The sequence below is a fragment of the Rhincodon typus genome, unplaced genomic scaffold (assembly GCF_021869965.1).
Source record: "Rhincodon typus isolate 14 unplaced genomic scaffold, sRhiTyp1.1 hic_rhity00000815, whole genome shotgun sequence".
Lineage (NCBI taxonomy): Eukaryota > Metazoa > Chordata > Chondrichthyes > Orectolobiformes > Rhincodontidae > Rhincodon > Rhincodon typus.
Window position 1 is genome coordinate 28,425 of NW_025966453.1, and position 15,747 is coordinate 44,171.

General features: G+C 43.0%; 1 protein-coding gene across 1 annotated transcript; it reads right to left on the minus strand.

The window, feature by feature from the left end:
- Positions 1-133: 133 nt before the first annotated feature.
- On the minus strand, positions 134-15,208 carry LOC109913569 (MMS19 nucleotide excision repair protein homolog; the record flags this gene model as incomplete). The annotated part of the gene is made up of 10 exons (XM_048592210.1): positions 134-2,077; positions 3,193-3,293; positions 4,822-4,881; positions 5,917-6,081; positions 7,619-7,701; positions 8,244-8,430; positions 8,550-8,606; positions 11,588-11,709; positions 14,066-14,192; positions 15,104-15,208. Coding segments are annotated over 10 exons (1,035 nt in total), but the record flags the coding sequence as incomplete, so codon positions are not given.
- Positions 15,209-15,747: the final 539 nt, after the last annotated feature.

A 15,747-nucleotide genomic window follows, 5' to 3' on the forward strand; every position in this document is an offset into this window, starting at 1 on the left:
TGCTGCTTGGCCTGCTGTGTTCATCCAGCCCTGCACCTTGTTGTCTCGGATTCTCCAGCATCTGCAGTTCCTACTATCTCTGCTGAGTTTCTGTTTTCATTTCAAACAACAATCAGTGATTGGTCAGCAAGAATGTGAGACAGTGATTCTTGTCATATTTCTCTTTAACTAATCCAAGACACATACAGGGTTTTAACATTTTAGCACAATGCCAGCAATGTGCACTATTTCTGTAAAAGTTGTGGACAGAAAATACTTTTCCTCAAGACAATTTTTGACAACCTCCTCCCAGTAAATCAGTGTTAATTCATGCCAGGGAGTATCAACCAGCCTCACCATCATAGAGGACAACTGAAGTTCTGTCTGGAATCAGCTCAGTGTAGACTGTGGCACGCCTAGGCAGTAATCAACCAACAATTACAGAGCAAACACAAGCAGCAAGACAGTCTGATGGTTGTCAGTAAACTGCTCCTCCCAAAATAATACCTGGCAAAGAGAAGGGCTTCAACTGGAGGAGACGTTCCCTCCCCAAAAAAGTGCAAATATTCTATGATCTTGTTCATTCTACCACTGCCCCGACTTGTTTTCCACAGGCACCTTTTTCTGTTGTGCTCCATTTTACCCCTCGCTATTCATCGTCCCTCCCCATTCTGTAATACTGCTAAGGTGTCCTGAGTGCCAATGTGATACTCGTCAACAAATATGGATCAGAGCCACACTACACCAAGAGGGAATAGCAATGAGATTCACCTAACAAAAATACAAGTGATTTCACGTCTGATTTCTCCCAATTTTTGAAGCTGACAGGTATAGATCATTCATGTTATTTCTCAGTGGACCAAGACCACACTGGTATAATTACTCAGTAAATAGAATCCTGACTATGGAATACCTCTATCACTCGTACTCCACTACAAGTCTTGCATTTTGTCACATCTGTCACACTTTGAAAAGTTCACAATTTTTATAAGACAAGTATTTTGTTCTGGCTCTTAGCAATTTTCATATCATCCTCACCAGCAATAATGACACTCTCACTGACCTAGAGTAGTTAGACTTGACAGCCTGAAAAGACAGGCCACCACTAAAAGCAGCTTTAACTGAACAGCAGTAGGTTACATTCTGCAATACATGGTATATAGTACATACTAATCTAAAAAAACATGCATCACCTAACTCACAGAGGATCAGCCAAGGAGAATTTAAGGAGATGCACTTTCTAAAAAAAAAAGTAATTAAAGCAATTTCAACACTGTACCTATCGATTAAGTTCCAGCCTGTAACTCACACCCAGGTATTGTTCTATATTTAAAGCTCCAAGCTTTTGGACAAATTCGTCTGTAACAAATTCCTAGGTGTCTGTTATTCCATTTATAAACAATAAAACCCCTTGATTACAATTCAGTCTGTAACTTATTCCCAAGTACCTGTTATTCTACATAGAACCTAATGAACCCCTCAATTAGCTTTCGGTCTGTAACTCACTCTCAATTACCTGTTGTGGCATATATAAACCACCTAAACCCTTCGATTAGTTTCCAGTCTGTAACTCCTGGGTTTCCAATGTTGTGTACGGGTTTGTCCTGGTACACATTAGGGTGAAATGAACCATCTCAACCACGATACAGCAGAATCGCTGAGCAGCTATTTGATGCGATTTGCCAAGACGTCTTCTCAATCTTTGCTCAGTTACTAGAACGAATTAGGTGATTTGCTCAGTTAGTGAGACTGCTTTGTTATATTATACAAGGTGAAAAATGATCACACTCTACACATGGGCTGTTCAGAGACCACATGAGGCGCTGAATGAAATGTGCTTATTTAAATAGTCATTAATTGGTTAAAGGTGCAAATTCTTCATTATTTCAGTCTTCATTTCCGCTGGAAACTTTTTGTTTTGTAAGAAAAACAGGATTTAATTTTTATTGTGTTTTTTTTTGTGGGGGCTTGGAATGTTAAGTTGAACAGGCCACTGGTTGTAAATGTGCCGGACAGGCTAGGCCTCGTCTGATTGTCTTTTCTCTCTCTCTCTGGTCAGGTGGACCCGCATCAACTGCCTGGGCTTCCTAAAAGAAACCTACAAAAAACAAAGGGTTTGGAGAGGGGGTAGAATTGGAAATTTAAAAAAAAAGGAAAAGATTAACAATATGAAGTCTTTTCTGTTAAAGGCAGAAATGCAGATCACACCAAAATGTGAAAAGCAGATTAGACATCAGCAATTATACATCAAACAAACTCTTTTCTTGGTGTTAAGAATGATCAGCATTGACTAGGATCAAAACTGGGAGCTTCTGATCTGGGAGACTGCACTGCAGTCCTGGACTCCAGACAGGTCCCAATTCTGATCTCTGTTATCACATGGAATAGTTAACTTTCTTCTGCCTTTAGAGGGAACCTGACTGGAGTAGAAATTACATCATATGGAAAACAAGCATCTTAACATAACACTTAGAGATTTCCCGGACTGGTTTTGATCCTGGCAAGTCGGACAGCAATTTTCTACGAGTAAATTTTCTTTACTGCCTTATATATTGGCTGTGGTGAAGGAGTGGAGGAGGAAGTTTCTGTTTGTGATGACATAGACATCATGAAGCATGTTCTGAGGAAGGGTCGCCGGACCCGAAATGTTAACTGACTTTTTTCTTCACAGATGTTGCCAGACCTGCTGAGCTTTCCCAGCAATTTCTGTTTTTGTTCAGGAGGCATGGCCAGGTTTTGATGCTGGAGCTGGTCTTAACCTCTCAGGTGTCTCTCTCTCACCATGGACGTGTCTTTTTGGGCAGATCTGCAGCTGGGTTCCTAATTTTAAACAATGTGCAGTTCGATCATACACATGAATGCCTTGACTTAGTTCCTGCCTTCTGGGGAGATAGCCGAACCTGGTCACAGGGTGGACAGCAGGTTTACAAAGGTGTTACTGATTTGAGTAATGCAGTTTACAGTAATGGGGGAACAGGCTGGGAAGAGGGGACAGAGGGAGTGTGGTTGGAAGCTCCCTTGCACTTCTGAAGCACATGAGGTTACTAAGAACGAGAACCTATAAAGCTTTCAAACCATCCAACACATGGTGGCCCTTCGCAGTGTTGCTGTGGCTGTGATGAATGAATGCAGTGGCACTGCACTGCACCACTCAATTGTTCACGGCCTCATCCTCTGCCCCCTCCAGTCACCAAGTAAAAAACCCATACATACCATTCTCCCCGAGCTCTCACCGCTTCCTTCCTCACCAGTCGCTTTTTGTCATCTAAGGGTTTGGCCAGGGCTTGGATAACCCGGGATTTGTGGGGCAGGATCTGTAACGATCAGGCAAATTTTAAAGCACATGTTGTATACAAACCTGGCTTTCACAGGGAACGACAATGGATACAAACAGCAGGATTCCGTCCAGTTTTCTGTACAATTATCACAAGTATGTTCATCAATATTTTAAGAGGAATCCACACACAAATTTGGCAGAAATTCTAAACAGGTGAAATCCTTGCAAACACATTTCTGGTGCTCCCACGTGTAGCCACCAAAGAAATTGCCATGCAACAGGTATAATAAAGAGAGTTACACTTCAATTTGGTAAAGATGTAGTGTTATGGAAAGGGCAAGTGATCAACATAAACACATCATCAGGGAAGAGCAATGAAATAGCTGGAGCAGGTTAGATATAAAGACACCAAGGTTTATTGCCTTGCCCAACATTGTTGATGTCAAACAGCTAGGATAAGCAGGATACTGGGCTGTACTGACAGGACAACTGACAAATAGACAAGGCTTATTATAATGAACAATCTGGGTCAGGTCTTGGTTGGATCACGGTGTCCACTTTTGGATTTCTCACAGTGGTTTGATATTGCAGCTTTAAAAAGCGTGCAAGAAGAGGGACACAAGGTCAATAACCAGATTGAAGCATTCTGTTATCAAGATATACATCAGAGATACGGACCTCACCCCTTTGAGAAAAATAGAAGTCCGTGCAGTTAGGTTAACGTTTAAAAAATTTGGAAGGGATGAAATTGAAATGTGCTTAGTAGCCAGTATGTTTCAAGCCATATATAGCTGGAACTAAGTTAGCGATCAGGAGGCAGATCTTTTCCCGGAGATTAGTTAACTCTGGAAGTAGGCTACTGCCTTGTGCACTTTGCTGAATCTCTTCAAGTTACAGCTGGACCTGTTTCTGGCTAGAGAGGAGATCACTTCATACAGGAGGTAATATGCAACATTAATCAGGAACAAAGTGATCTGGACTAGTTTCAATCCCAGAAGGGTGTGAGATTTGAATCTTTCTCCCACAAGGTCACCTGGGGTGGGAGTAAATATATTTGATGCTCACTGCTCAGAGGATCATAATTGAGAGGGGCAGGTTGAAGTCACTGTTTATTTATATTTCAAGGGACAGCGTATTCTATAAAAAATAATGAATTAGCATAGATATGCATTTAGAAACCACATCCAGTTACAAAACAGCATCAGACTATGCCTCTTTATTGATACGGCAGCGCCAACAGAGCAAGTGCAGCTCTGTCAGAGGCGCTGTCCTTCGAGTGAGACATTAACCGAGATCTTGCCTGTTTCAGTACGTGAAAGATCCCATGGAACTATTTAGAGAAGCAACAGGGAATCCAACTCAATCAGCACCAAAAACAGAAAAAACACAGCACATCACTAATTTCGTTGGTAGGTGAGATTATACTATGCACAAGATGTCTGTTAACTTTATTTACTTAACAAAAGTAACTGTATCTTGAAGAAAGAAATAATTACACGATAAGTGTCTGTGCAAACACAAGTCTAATAGACAACATGATAGATGATTAATTGTATAAACCTTACCACATGTGGCGGCAGCTTGGTCAGTGCATGCATGCACTGTAAGGATGCAATACGGACTTTCTGCAATTGAAACACAGGCAAACAAGCATCAAAGGTGAGGCGCACCTTTCCAACACAACACTGATACATGATTGCACTATCATCATCACTGAGGCATCTCTATTTGGACTCTACCTTAAATGAAGCATAAAGGATGAAACCAGCAAGTGTTGTCCTAATTGGCTTCGCTGACTGAAGCAGAAAGCTCAAAAACTTATACAAATTTACGATAATGGCCACAAGAACCAGAGGTGACACGACGGGAGCTGCTTTCACACAGCAAGCTGTGATCTGGAATATGCTGCCTGAAATGGCAGTGAATCAATGGTAACTTTCAAAAGGGAACTGGATAAATAACTGAAAACATAAATACTTCAGCATTATAGGGAAAGGGCAGAGAGGAACTAATTGAACCAAAAGAATGGACAGAGGCACGATGGATTGAGATACTGCCTGCAATGTACAATTCAACGGCACAGAGATGTGCTAATGAACAGTTGCATGTGTAAATACTCAGCTCAAAAGCTACTACTTGGATAATTTTACTTTAAAGGCACAATATAAATACAGTTGTTGCAAGAGGTCCATAAGACGCAGGTACAGAAGCAGGCCATTCAATCTAACAGATCTGCTCCGCCATAAGATGAAATCGTGGCTGATCTGACTATTGTCAACTCCATTTGCCTGCCTTATCCCCATAACCCTTGGTTCACTTAATGATTAAAAATCCGAGTTTCTCAGCCTTGAATACACTTAATGACCCAGCCTCAACAGCATTCTACAGAAAAGAACTCCACAGATTTGCTACACTAAGAAGAAATTCATCTTAAGTGGTCAAGTCACCAATGAATCTGATGCACCACAGGCTAATAAAATATATGACCATCAAGTCTTGAGAACACAATAAAAGCATCAAAAAGGAAAAATGCCCTTCGCCTCAGGGACCTCAGGTTTCTGTTCCTGGGTAAACCCAAGAAAAGACTGCATAAGTTGGATCTGATAATCGAGGAAAGTCCTCGATCAAAGCCACACAGTGTTCCAGCTGTCTATACATACCATGGCAGGGCTAGAAGTCAGATTGAGCAATTTGTTCACTAAGGTCTCCACATGCAAGCTCATAGTCTGAGTGGCGTCCAGCAACAGAGGATGCAAGCAGCCCAGCGTGGACAACTGAACCACCTGGTCTGAGCAGGACAGGGCCTCCAACAACAGAGTCAGCAGCTGGAGAAGGAAAAGGAACGATAGTTAAAACTAGCACAAATGAAATGCACGGCTGATGTAGAATGATACCAATCACACATGTCTATTAATGTGGATATTTTCTAATTAAACTGTTCAAAGACATTACTACACACCTCCAGAGCAGATGGGATTTGAACTGAGGCCTCCTGGCTGAAAGTTTGAGACAATACCACTACATCACAAGAATGACACACCCATCAATGTAAACTAGCACCAGTCACACACTCCTAGTGATATAGAGTCATACAAACGTACAGCATAGAAACAGACCCTTTGGTCCAACTCGTCTATGCCAACCAGATATCATAAATTAATCTAGTCCCATTTACCAGCATTTGGCCCATACCCCTCTAAACCCTACCTATTCATACACCCATCCAGATGCCTTTTAAATGTTGTAATTGTACCAGCCTCCATCACTTCCTCTAGCAGCTCATTCCATACACACACCACTCTCTGCGTGAAAAAGCTGCCCCTTAAGTCCCTTTTAAATCTTTCCCCTTTCACCTTAAACTTATGCTGTCTAGTTTTGGGCACAAATCCCTGGGGTAAAGACTCCATCCATTCATCCTATCCATGTCCCTCAATTTTATAAACCTCTATAAGGTCACCTCTCACCCTCTGGCACTCTAGGGAAAATTGCCCCAGCCTATTCAGCTTCTCCCTTTAGTTCAAGCTCTCCAACCCCGGCAACATCCTTATAAATCTTTTCTGAACCCTTTTAAGTTTCAACAACATCTTTTGTACAGCAGGGAGACCAGAGTTAAATGCAGTATTCTAAAATTGGCCCATCCAATGTCCTGTACAGCTGCAATATGACCTCCTAACTCCTATACTCAATGCACTGACCGATAAAAACAAGCATACCAAACACTTTCTTCACCACTCTGTCTACCCACGATTCCACTTGCAAGGAATTATGAAACTGCACCCCAAGGTGTCCTTGTTTGGCAACACTCCCCAGGACCTTACCATTAACTGTACAAGTCCTGCCCTGATTTGCCTATCCAAAATGCAGCACCTCACATTTTTTCTAAATTAAACTCTATCTGCCACTCCTTGGCCCATTTTCCCATCTGATCAAGGTCCTGTTGTACTCGGAGGTAACCTTCTTCACTGTCCACACCATCACCATTTTGGAGTCATCTGCAAACTTACTAACCATACCTCCTATATTCACTGGCATCAATCACACACTCCATTGATATAAAACAGCATCAATGACTTCTGGCTGGTGCAGTAAAGTGCTAAGTGGAAAGAGAGGGAGAGGGTTTAATACAGGAATGCCATTTAATCACAGTATCACAACCCCAGCAATGTGGTTGACTCTCAATTGCCCTCTGTGCAATTAGGGATGGGCAATAAATGCTGTCTAGCCAGCAATGCCCTCATCCTGTGAGCAAATAAAAAAGAAAACATGCATAACACAGAGGTGAACAAATGACTAACAGGAATGAAGCTGCCCAGATTCCACAAAAGGCACAAAGCCCAAAGGGTGAAAAAGGCTTTTACTGACCGACGGGAGCTCTGTCATCAGGACCTGCTTCGGAAGACTGTTCAAAACGTGAGAAAGTGCCTTCAGGTAGTTTGACTTATTATCTGTAACAAAGCAAGTGCATTGTCCCAGGGTTAGAGTGAATGCATCAATGCCAACATACCAGTGTCAGGGTGAAAATGCCAATGCTAGCATCAACTGTGCTTATTTAACAATCAAGAAGGGCACTGATTCTCCCATAGCCCCGCCCCACGACAGCTCTGTAACTAACATCATTTCACCTTGGAACTAGACTGCTCAAAAATCCTCCCTCCAGTCACAATCCATACTTCACAGTCTGAACTATAATTATACTAAACACTGCTCTTGCAGACCGGTAGCAAACTGTAATTATTTTATTCTCCATTTCCTTCTGTGAAAGGTGCACACATACTCCTAAAGCCGGTGACTCCCAGGACAGAGACTGCATGCTCCAGGATACGGGGACTGGATTTCCGAGACCCCAGGATGCAGTGTGGGTCCTGCCCCAATACTCAGTCCTATTGCAAACAACAGCCGGTCCTTTTCTCTCATTTGCCAATTAACCCATTGCGCCTTCCTTCGCTCTAGAATTTCTGTTCCATCTGTGACTGCAGTCATGGATCACCTTCACTGGCTGAGTGGAAGCCCTGGACCAGCTTGGGGACATTCTCAGTGAAGAATCGCTGCCGGTACATAATGCGAATGTCAGCGTGAGTGGCCTTGTTCAGGACATCCGAGGAGTCACTGACCAACACAGAGAATCCGTCTGCTGCATCAGTTCCCAGATCGGGGTCAGTGAGCAGCTGTATCAGCTAGGGCAAAAGGAGAGATTGAAGTAAGTGTGATGGGAAATGGGAACAGGCAGATTTGGGAGAGATTAGAAAGAAAACAAGCTCCATGTTGTGTACTAGATCAGAGAGAAACCTCTTACCTTGTCAGTCAATATGGCAGCTAGAGAATGATAACGCAGCACAAGTGCTTTTGTTAACTAGGGAAATAATACAAAAAAAGAGGAGGTTGTTAGACAGAGCAGAATACTGCCCGCATTCACATCCCAAGGATGTCAGAAACATCATTTGAATGCATCCAGATTGATTACAATAAAAGGACGTTAAACTTACAGGTGAGCAGATGGCTAAAAGCTAATCATTTCATATTTTTAACAACTATTTTTCATTCATGAGATTTGGGCTTTGCTGACTGGGCCAGCATTTCTTACCAATCCCCAGTTGTCTTTGAGAAAGTGGTGGTGAGCTGTCTTCTTGAACTGTTGCAGCCCATGAAGCGTAGGTAGACTCATGGTGCCGAAAGTGAGAATTCCAGGGTTCTGACTCAGCGACAATGAAGGAACGATGATATATTTCCAAGTCAGGATGGGAAGTGCTTTGGAGGGGAACTTGCAGGTGGTTGTGTTCCCACATACCAGCTAGTCCTTCAAGACAGTAGAGATCATGAGCTTGAACGGTGTTGTAAATGGAGCCTTGGTGAGCTGCTGCAGTTCCTCGTGTAGGTAGTACACACTGCTGCCACTGCGTGTCACTGAGTAGGGAGTGGTGGGGGGGAGGTGGGTGAATGTTTGAGATGATGATGAGATACATATCAAGCAGGCTGCTTTGTCCTGGACAGTGGGAACCTTCTCGAGTGTTGTTGCAGCATTTTCATGCAAGAGTATTCTATCAGACTCCTGACAGGATTTGGGTAGTCAGGAAGTGAGTTAGCCATGCAGACTTTCTAATCTCTGACCTTTCCCTTGTACCCACTATACAGTCAGCTCAGTTGTAGAGTAATGTCAACAGTGTGGGTTCAATTCCCATGTCGGCTGAGGTGATCATGAAGGAGTCTCCTTCTCAACCTCTCCCCTGTCCTGAAGTGCAGTGACCCTCAGGTTAAAGCACCACCAGTCATCTCTCTCTAATGAGAGTGCAGCCCTATGGTTTGGTAGGACTATGGCAACTTTATCCTGACCTATTTATGTGACTGGCTCAGTTCAGTTTCTGGTCAGTGGTAACCCCCAGAATGTCGACAGTAGGAAATTCAGCAATGCTAGGAAAGGTATTTTCCCAAATGACCACTCCTGGGACCATTTGCCACCTTTACTAGCATATGGTACTGAGTAAGGATTGTTTGAGGTAGTTTACTGTCACCAGTTTTCCTTTGTCTTTGCTTCGTCTGGGGTCTATCTAGTGATTAGTGGTGGAGGACAATGTGAACAGAAGAGGCTCTGTTTTCAGATAACAAGAAGGATTACTGCACAATAGCATTAAACACAAAGACATCTGGTCAGGCATCCTTCCTAGAACCTTAGCAGCTGGTATAGCTGTATCTACTTCCTCCAAAAACTAGAGTAAGACCATAAGAAATAGGAGCAGATTTAGGCCATTCAGCCCATCGAGTCTGCTATGTCAATGTGTTTCTCAAATCCATTCTCCAGCCTTCTGCCTGTCACCCTTGATCCCTTGAATAATCTAGAACCTATCTACCTCGGTCTTAAACACACTCAATCACTTGGACTCCACCGCCTTCTGTGGCAATGGTTTCCACAGATCTACAACCCTCTGGCTGAAGAAATTCCTACTCATCTCAGTTCTAAAGGGTTATCCCTTGACTCTAAGGCTGGGCCCTTGGGTCCTAGTATCTCCTACTAATGGAAACATCTTCTCCATGTCCACTGTATCCAAGCCTCTCAGTATTCTGCTAATTTCAATCAGACCCCCACCCCCTCACCCCCTCACCTCTTCAAAATTATTAAGTACAGACCCAGAGTCCTCAACTGCTCCCCATATGACAAGCCCTTCACCTTTGTGAACCTCCTCTGGACCCCATCCAAGGCCAAGATACAAGGCTCAAAACTGCTCTCAACACTCCAAATGCAATCTGACCAGAGCCCTATATGGCCTTAGTACCACACCACGGCTGTTGTAATTTAGCCCTTTTGAAATGAAATGAATGCTAATATTGCATTTGCCTTCCTAAGTGCCAAAATGAACCTGCATGTTAATCTTAGGAGAACGCTGAGTTGAATGCCTTGTCTCCACGCACACTATATGTGACATCAATAGGATGGGTGGAACTTGTAACATGAATATTAACCTTATCAGAGCCACTATTCATATAACAGTGGGTAATCAAAATGCAGTGCAGTCTGCCGGGAAAGACACTAGAGAATGAAGGAAGTGGTATTGGCAAATATAAAGAGGTACTGAATCTCAAACTTGCATCACAGAAGAAAAAGGCTGTTTGGCCCATCACGCATGTGTCAGCTCTCTGAATGAGCAACTCATTTATACCCATTCCTCCAACTGCTAAAACGTTTCAGTATTCATTGTCCTCTTCAAAACAGTACAGATCCTGCTGCAGTTTCTGGTAAATCCCTTTGTAAATTGTGAACTGCTACACTGAGTCATTGGATAGCATCTGGGAGCAGGAACCCTGGCTGATTTTCCCCATGCTCCTTCACCCAAGAATGTCCAGAGAAGCTGAAGTGCCTGTGCTCGGATACAATAGTTGTATAATGCAGCAAATGTATAGTCTTAGTTGAGTGTAGCACTTGAAATTCGCATGTTTGAGAGTTCAATTCTCACTCCAAAAGCTCAAGCACAAAATCCAGGGTGATACTCTTGGTACCAGTTCTAAAGAAAGGTTGCACCATCAGTGGTGCTGTGAAATAAAAGGTGCCATGAAATGAAGGTCCTGCTTGTCCTCTCAAAGAGGAAAAGGGTCCACAGTTACTAGTTTGACAAGAAGCAAAGAAGTTCTCCCACGTCCCGGTCATCCATCAGGAATCACGAGAGGACAAAAGTAATTGTTAATTATCACATTGCTGCTTGTGGGAGGTTGCTGTGCACAAACAGGCCAATCGTCTATTCCAAAAGTGACTACAATTACTTTTTTAGTTCATAAAAGGCACTATATAAATACACATTTTTCAAAAATCTAATAACTATAACCACTGGCATATAAATTCCTTACCCACAGCAGCAAGGTGAAAACCCGGGTCCTGCTAGTGGCCTGTGTACAATCTCCAGCGTTCCTCTCCAGCCCACTGTCAATTTTTTTCAACACATCTTGGAGAACAGAATCCAATTGTTCACCTACAAACACACACGGGGAAAGAATTAATCACAAGACAATCACACTCAACCTGAGCTGAGGCTCCTGCAAGTGGAAGTGGTTTAAAAAAAAGCCAAGAAGCTGAAGTTGTCTCTCAAATACTATTTTAAGAATCTAAGAACTAGGAGCAGGAGTAGGCAATTCAGCCCCTGGAGCCCGCTCCACCATTCAATATGATTGTGGATGATCTCATCTCAGCCTCGACACCACTTTCCTGCCCGCTCTCCATAAACCCTTCAACACATTATGAATTGAAAATCTGCCTAATTTGTCCTCAAATGTCCTGGCATTTACTGCATCACATTCCACAGATTCATAACACTTTGAGAGAAGCAATTTCTCATGTCTGTTTTAAATGTGCTATCCTTTATCCTTATGGATAAACTCTGATATGGATATCCAATTAGATAAAACTTATTAAGTCAAAAATAAATATAGCGTTTATGTGAAGGGGTGTCACATGACATAATCCCAGATTTGAAGTAATTCACTCAGCCTTCACTTCCAGTGCAAATTCTTAGGTCAACATTTATCTTAAAGCGCCCATGTTATTTATCCATTGCAATTACAGCCTCTTGCAACTGGCTCTGCTGCCACTAGAGGGAGCACAATTACAAAATGATAGTTTACACAAGCAATTTCCCATTGCAAATCCAGCCACAGAATTATACCAGAACCACAGTGACATAGAAATGAATGCACACACAAAATCTCCAATGCAGAAACCTCAAGCTACTGTGTTCTTCACCACTAAGATAGCAAAGAATACTGAGCTGTTCCCGATGGTGAGGGTGTCCCAAACCAGGGGTCACAGCCTGAGCATTCGGGGTAGACCATTTAGGACGGAGATACAGAGATGTTTCTTCACCCGAAGAGTCGTGAGCCTGTGGAATTCATTATCACAGGAAGTAGTTGATACCAAAACACTGGCTGTATTCAAGAGGCAGCTAGATATAGCGTTTGGGACGAATGGGGAGAAAGCAGGATTCAGCTATTGAGTTGGACAGTCAGCCATGATCGTGATGATTGGCAAAGCAGGCTTGAAGGGCAGAATGGCCTCCTCCTGCTGCTATCTTCTTTGTTTCTATACCTCAAGAACCATTTTTTAAAAGGAGGCAGTGAGGTACGAATTGTTGGTGTTCATGGCTGGTTTCCCCTTATCTTTGTGACAGAAAGGTCGTATACATAAACGGCAGAGGCTGGTGACTGTCTCCCAAAGCCTGCCTACTGTCTACAAGATACAAGTCAGGATGTGACGGAATACTCCTCAGTGGCCAGAATGAGTACAATTTCAACATGTGAAGAGGCCTGACACCATCCAAAATAAAGCAGCCTGCTTGATTGGCACTCATCCTCCAGCTTTGATGGTCACTCTTTCCACCAATGCAAAGTGACAGCAGTGTGTAGCATTTCTGGGATGCACTGCAGCAACTCATCACACCCAGAACTTCGACCATCTAGGAGGACAAGGGCAGCAGGTAAATAGGAACACTACCACCTGCAAGTTTGCCTCCAAGCAACTCACCATCCCGACTTGGAAATATATTGCATTCCTTCAGTGTCACTGGGTCAAAATCCTCAAGCTCCTTCCTTAACAACATTATGTGTCTCCATATAACATGTGGAATGCAGCGTTTCAACACAACTTTCTCAAAGGCTTCTGAGGAAGGGTCACTGGGCAGAGGAATTGGTGGAGGCTGGTACAATTACAACATTTAAAAGGCATCTGGATGGGTTAATGAATAGGGAGGGTTTAAGAGGGATATGGGCCAAATGCTGGCAAATGGGGCAAGATTAATTTAGAATATATGGTCAGCATGAAAGAGTTGGACCCAAGGGTCTGTTTCTGTGCTGTACATCTCTTTGACTCTATGACCTGAAATGTTAACTAATTTCTCTCCACAGATGCTGCCAGACTTGTTGAGCTTTTCCAACAATTTCTGTTTTTGTTTCTCAAGGAGCATTTAGGAATGGGCAACAAATAGTGGCCTCGCCAGTGATTCTGCTGAGAGGTGCTGCTTATTAAGGTTAAGGTGCCTTTTCTTTTTAAATCAACAGAGGATCTCGAGTTAAAACCTGAATGCAGCTTTCAATTAAACTGATATGTACCAGGGAACATTTGGAATGACTCACCAATATAGTGACAGCACACAAACCACCTTTGCAACAAACATCCAACAGTTGTGCATAATGTGTAAGGAAATGGTTGCCGAACGATGCATGCCACCCATGAATGAATAAATAAAAGTCTTGATTGCAGAATATTGAGTAATGAGCTGATTTAGATCACTACTTCTCGCCTGGGAAAAGAAACGCTTACCCAGATCCCATTCTCACCTGCAGGGTATTTGTTGATAAGGCCAGCAATGCATTTGGCAGCAGACGTGTAAGTGAATCGATGGTCGCTGGTGCAAGCTAGCTCCATGAGTTGTACCAGCAACTTCTCCTGTTGTGGCACTGTTATCTGCAATAAAGAAATGCTTCTGTAACTTAGCAATTAGTGATCTAAGATTTAAGAAATGAAATTAGACCTCATTCAGAGTTGTCCTCTCTCATGTTGTTATCAAAAAGAAAGGACTCAGTAATGGGATTAGAACTTTACTACAGTGTGTGTGTATATATCTCCACACTTGGCATTCAGAGCAGCACTGTTTAAGTATATGCAGATTAGAATCATAGAATCCCTACAATGCAGATAGGGGCTATTTGGCCCATCAAGTTTGCAATGACCTTCTGAAGAGCATCCCTTACCCCCACCAAGCCCTACAAACCCACATTTACCATAGCTAATCCACCAAGCCTGCACAACATTGGACACTTAGGGGCAATTTAGCACGGCCAATCCACCTAACTAACACATCTTTGGACTCTGGGAAGAAAGAAACCCATGCAGACAAGGGGAGAACATGCAAACTCCACACAGTCAGTCACCAAAGGCTGGAATTGAAGGCGGGTCCCTGGCACTGTGAGGCAACAGTGCTAACCACTGCACCACCATGCTGCCCTCTATGCTGTTTCAAACACTCCCAATTATATGGTCTAGACAGAGTAAAGCTTGCTCTACACTATCCCCATCAAACGCTCCCAAAGGAGGTACAGCACAGGGCTAGACCCAGACTAAAGCTTCCTTTGCATTACCCAACCCAACCTCAAGTGTACTTATCAATGTAATAGTTCCATTTACTAACATGCCATCTTTGTATTCTGCAAAACAAGGAGCGTCAACTTATAAACAGTTTTTGTTTGGTGGACTTGTCTTAACCGTTCACCTCATCAAAATGGTTGAAATGGACCAAGATGACCCAAGCTCCAAGGAGGAGAAGAACATCTAGTGATTGTGATAATTTTGCTTGTTTAGGTCAGGTTAAGACTCACATTCTTTGGCAGGGAGCAGACAGCAGCTTGCAGGAGGGCAATCAGCTGAGTTTGTGGCCACGGAGAATCCGGTGACTGGAAAACAAAGGAAGAAAATTTTACAGCCTACAGTGAAACATTTCAATTTCTCAATTCTGTATAACTTCTGACTCCCATTATAAATCACTGCTGAAAGGTGGAATGGCCCAAGCTCCACTGTATCGAGCTTTGGATGACAGTAGGGGAAGTATAAGGCTGCTTTCAATTGCAGCATTGAGAGGTGCTGGATCCTCTTCTTAATTCTGTGGAAGGAGGAAAGTGCTTGGATTTGTAACACCTTTTGTTTCAGGAGCCCTGTGTGAGCATCAGGCATTCCTTGGTCAGATTAAAAAATGGAACTCCCTGGGCTCCATCCCAACATAGATTCTCTGCAAGTATAGGCCAATCCCATGGCATCCCCAAGACTGGTTGTATATTAGAGCCTCACGTTAAGCAGTTTGTCATCCCATAGATGAATGGAATTGTCTTTAAAGTACTTAGTCACGTTTTGCTCAACCACATATAAGTGTCTATTTAATGGGATGAGTGGGGTGAGGGGTGGAGTGATGAACCAATTCTGTGACTTTCAGCACATTAGGTTTCTGAGTAAGTCTGCAAGCTAAGAC